Below are 4,396 nucleotides of genomic sequence, written 5' to 3' on the forward strand. Positions count from 1 at the left end.
GGCCCCTGCGAGGCGCTGGGCGGGTGTCTGTAGCTGCACCTTTAATGTGGTGGAGGGAAACGATACGTCTTGCTGCGAGTGGCAGAGCGTGCTGGCCGTTCCTGGGCGCTATTTACCGTGTCTCTGTCAGTGTGTTATATCGTATACGTGTGAGCGTGCGTGCCGCGGGGAGTGGAGAAGCTGTGTGTCACCGCCGGGAGCTGGAGGAGATGGATGTGTAAATCTGTGGTCTGTTCACGCACCACCCCCAGTCTGAGCTTCTCCAGACAATCCAGCTGGCTCATGGAGAAGGACGTTGGACAGAAAGCGTTTGTAAACTCCGTCGCTTTTATCAGAACTCAAGGAGAGCTTGCTTAAGATAGGACATGTTTTTCATTTGCTGCTGGCGAGTGCAATTAGAGTGAGACGAAACTGGGCAAAAGGTTAGCCCAAGACTAAACACTTCAGCAGCAACTTTGCTGCTTCCATTGCAAGCTGAAGCTTGCTGAGCAAGAAACTTGAAGTTAGTTTTTCTTGGGGGGGGGGGGAATTATCTAGCTCATTTTAAATTGCTTCAAGCAGCTTTCATGTGAGGTGCCCTACGGTGACTATTGGGGAGAGGACTGTAGTATTGCTTTATAAGTTACAGTACCCCTGTTTTCTGTGATAATAACTTTCTTGCTCGTTTTTAACTGCTGAGTCTATGATGGAAAAACCAAACAGCATACAGATATAAGTATTATTTTTTGCTGTGGAATCCTCTACATTTTGCTGAGAGGATGTTGTTCCCTACTTCATACAGAAGGAGTGTGGCAAGCATGTTTCATACTGAAAGCAGTGCAGAAAGAAGCAGCTCTGTAGCAGTTCAAACTTGGCTGTAGTTACTAATTTTTTTTGTTTATTCCCATGACTTTAATGGACTGCAGAAGTGGGGAGTCACTGGATGAGGCACTAAACAGGGGAAATGACCCAAACATTTAACTTCTAGGATGATAATGTGTGATTAGCTTTTTAATGAGATGACAGAAGTTGGACAGCTGCTTGACAGAAGTCAGATACTAGTCTAGTACTTGCAGCCTTATTACAAAGGGCATAGATAAAATGACTTAAACTGACAGGCATACAAAGGAACAAAAGTTTGCTAAATTAAAAACAAATAATTGGCTCATAATAGCTCTTTCTGCCAACAGTTAAGAGTAGTAGATTCAGACCCTTGACATGCTACACAAAGGTAATTAGATAGTTTGGATAGTGGGGAAAACAGGGAGCCTGAAGTCCTTGCATGTGTTGTTGTAGAATTGCTTGGATTCTCAATTAGGTCACACCACCGAAGAGTGGGTTCAAAGCTCTCCAACTTTCTTCCTGAGTTGAGAACAAGTGTTGGAAATAGAGCTTTCAGACTGAAAAGTTCATAAATCTCCCTGGTCGTGCACGTGAGAGGCTGTTGTGTGCAGAAAAATCACGTAGGTGTTAAAGCATCAGGTTTGGTGGGCTCAGTCAATGCAATAGACTGAAAGTTGTGCCACGTGTGTTTCAGATGTGCTGCAGTTCCATGTTTTCCTTCCCATGAAAGACCTCTATTTCCCAACAAGAATTTTCTTCCCACAACCGTTGTGCAATGTACTGAGTGTCTGGCTACCAGGTTCCCTATCTTAGCCCTACTGAAACGTGCTGTCGTATTCCTGTAGTCGGCCAAGAACTCTGGGGAACTGAAAATACAAAGTTATTCTGTGTACTTACCTTGCTTGTCTGACTTTGTCTAGGTCTGCTGACTTCGGTGACAACCTGCTGACCAGGCCTGCACAACCCGCGGTTGTACGAATACCTCCACCTGTTTTGCCCAGACCATCCCAGCAAACGAGGAGCAGTAATCTGAGCACTTTCAGGCCAGCATATACTAGTTCTTTTTCTCCAGCCTATGGTTCATATGGAACCTCTTTTTATGGAGGCTATAGCCCTTACAGCTACGGCTACGGCAGTCTGGGTTACAACCGCTTTCGTACAGATGACATTCCTCCCAGCAGGTTTGTGCAGCAGGCTGAGGAGAGCAGCAGGGGTGCCTTCCAGTCCATCGAAAGCATCGTGCATGCCTTTGCCTCCGTCAGCATGATGATGGATGCCACCTTCTCAGCCGTGTACAACAGTTTCAGAGCTGTGTTGGATGTAGCCAATCACTTCTCCCGCCTCAAAGTGCACTTCACAAAGGTGTTCTCAGCTTTTGCTTTGGTGAGAACTATAAGGTATCTCTACCAACGTCTGCAACGATTACTAGGGCTGAGGAAGAGCTCGGAGAATGAGGATTTGTGGGCTGAAAGTGAGGGGACAGTGGCTCGCATCGGCCTCGACGACAGGGCGGCTACCTCTGCGAAATCCTGGCCCATTTTCCTCTTCTTTGCTGTTATCTTGGGAGGTCCCTACCTGATTTGGAAACTGCTTTCTACGTACAGTAATGAAGAAACAGGTAAAGATGGTCTGCAGCACGAGAGGAGTGCAGCTCATACAGTGCTCCTTTTGTTACCACATGCATAGCGATTGATCTTGTGCTACAGTAATAGAAGTAACACTTACTGGGGAGCAATACTGAATTTTAGGCATGTGGTACAAGAAGTAGCCTGTTGCTGATTTAGGGTGCAGTTTCATGGTCAGTTTTGTGTGATTCCAAAATCATACTTTGTTTCTATTTTTGTTTCTGTTAGATATGGCAGTTGGGGTGGTGGTGGGGAAGTGTTGGATGAATTGACTCAACGAATCATGCTTTGTTTTATTACTCTTGTCAGTTCTCTATTGGAAACGTTTTAGCTAGGACATTCATGTTTTCTTTATTTGCCTTTAAAGAACACCCACCCAACTTCATCATTCAAAGCAGATAAACTGTTAATTTCTTTCTGGAAACAGTATCTAGTAACTGGGCGAGTGGAGAAGATGACCACGTGGTTGGAAGAGCAGAATATGATTTCAGTGCTCTCTCAGAAGAAGAAATTTCTTTCCGTGCTGGTGACATGCTAAAATTGGCACCCAAAGGTAAACTTTTAATTTTGTAACTACTTTTTAATGGCATGTGAAGTCAGGTTGTTAGTCTGAAAATTAAAACAAAAAAACAATCCCACCTTATTTGACCAGATTCTTCATCCACACTGGTTTTTTTTTTCTTCATAAGTCACTACTTGCATTACAATAAAACTTGCAGAATAGTTTTGTTGAATTTCCCTGATATGACAGAGTGCAAACTTACTCACAGAGTACTTTGTGGTTACCCTTGTGGTTACCTGTCCCACACGTGTGCTGCACAACTGTGAACATCCCTGGGCATTTGCAGTCCAGTGGTGTCGTCGACTTTGGAACGACCTGCTCCTCAGTACTCTTTGGCTCACCTCACCAGTGGAGCTCCTAGTCATTGCTCTGTGAAGTAACTTGTATTCACCTTTTACCATAGAGTTACTTTCTCTGTGCAGTGAGCTGTTGTGTCATCTGCCTTCTGGTGTGTTTGTGCTTCAACTGCAATATGTTTTGAATTGTTCTGTAACTCAATGCGTTTGTATTTTCTTCTTCAGAGCAACAACCCAAAATCCGTGGTTGGCTTTTGGCTAGTTATGATGGCCAAACAACAGGACTTGTGCCAGCTAATTACATCAAAATCCTGGGCAAAAAAAAAGGTAGAAGAACAGTGGATCTGCAAAGGATTAGAGAGCACCGGCCAGCCCGTACCAGCAAATCTGTTGGAGGATCTGCTGCTACTGTGACTTTAGAGGAGCAGGAAGCTGCTTTTGAGTCTGCTTTTGCTGAAAGTAATAAAGTTCCTGTGGTGCCCAACTCTACTGTGGTTAGTGGAGAGAAACAGGAACTCTAATAATGCAATTTCATCAACAAAGCAACTGGACTGTGCTTTATTGATAAAATATAGGGTTTGTTGAAAATCTCTGTTGTAGTGGAACACTGATGGGTCTATACCAGTTCTTGCTGCTACTGACTGGTGAAGGGGTGGAGAAGTGATTGCTCAGATTTGTAGTATTTATTTTTGACTCACCTAAGGCTGTACATCAGTGATTCTACCCAACCTCCTGGCAGCAACTCTGAGATCTTAAGACAATGAGTCTTCAGGAATTTGTAACAAAACCAACCAACAAACAAATAGGGACTGCCAGCCTAGTCTGGTTGAGACAAACAGCTGGTGAGAGCTGGAGATTAACATCCAGTCTCAGAATGTTGGCTTGACAAGAAGCCTCTTCAGCAGATGTGCAGACTTCTTTAAGATGTCCTCCAAAACTGGATGCTGAGGACCACAAAACAGTAATTGCAAGTGATTTCACTGGCATAATTGAATGGATAGAAGTTCTAAGTTCCTTGCTTTTTGTTAGAAGTAAGCCTTGCACTTAAAAAAAAAAGGGACATGTGAAAAGTATGGTTGACAAAGGAAGAG

At 44.0% G+C, this 4,396-nt stretch overlaps 1 protein-coding gene across 1 annotated transcript; it reads left to right on the top strand.

The window, feature by feature from the left end:
- Window positions 1-1,742: 1,742 nt before the first annotated feature.
- Window positions 1,743-3,929, top strand: PEX13 (peroxisomal biogenesis factor 13; the record flags this gene model as incomplete). The annotated part of the gene is made up of 3 exons (XM_008936807.1): window positions 1,743-2,440; window positions 2,875-3,000; window positions 3,531-3,929. Coding segments are annotated over 3 exons (1,120 nt in total), but the record flags the coding sequence as incomplete, so codon positions are not given.
- Window positions 3,930-4,396: the final 467 nt, after the last annotated feature.

This window comes from Merops nubicus, unplaced genomic scaffold (assembly GCF_000691845.1).
Source record: "Merops nubicus isolate BGI_N331 unplaced genomic scaffold, ASM69184v1 scaffold47423, whole genome shotgun sequence".
NCBI lineage: Eukaryota > Metazoa > Chordata > Aves > Coraciiformes > Meropidae > Merops > Merops nubicus.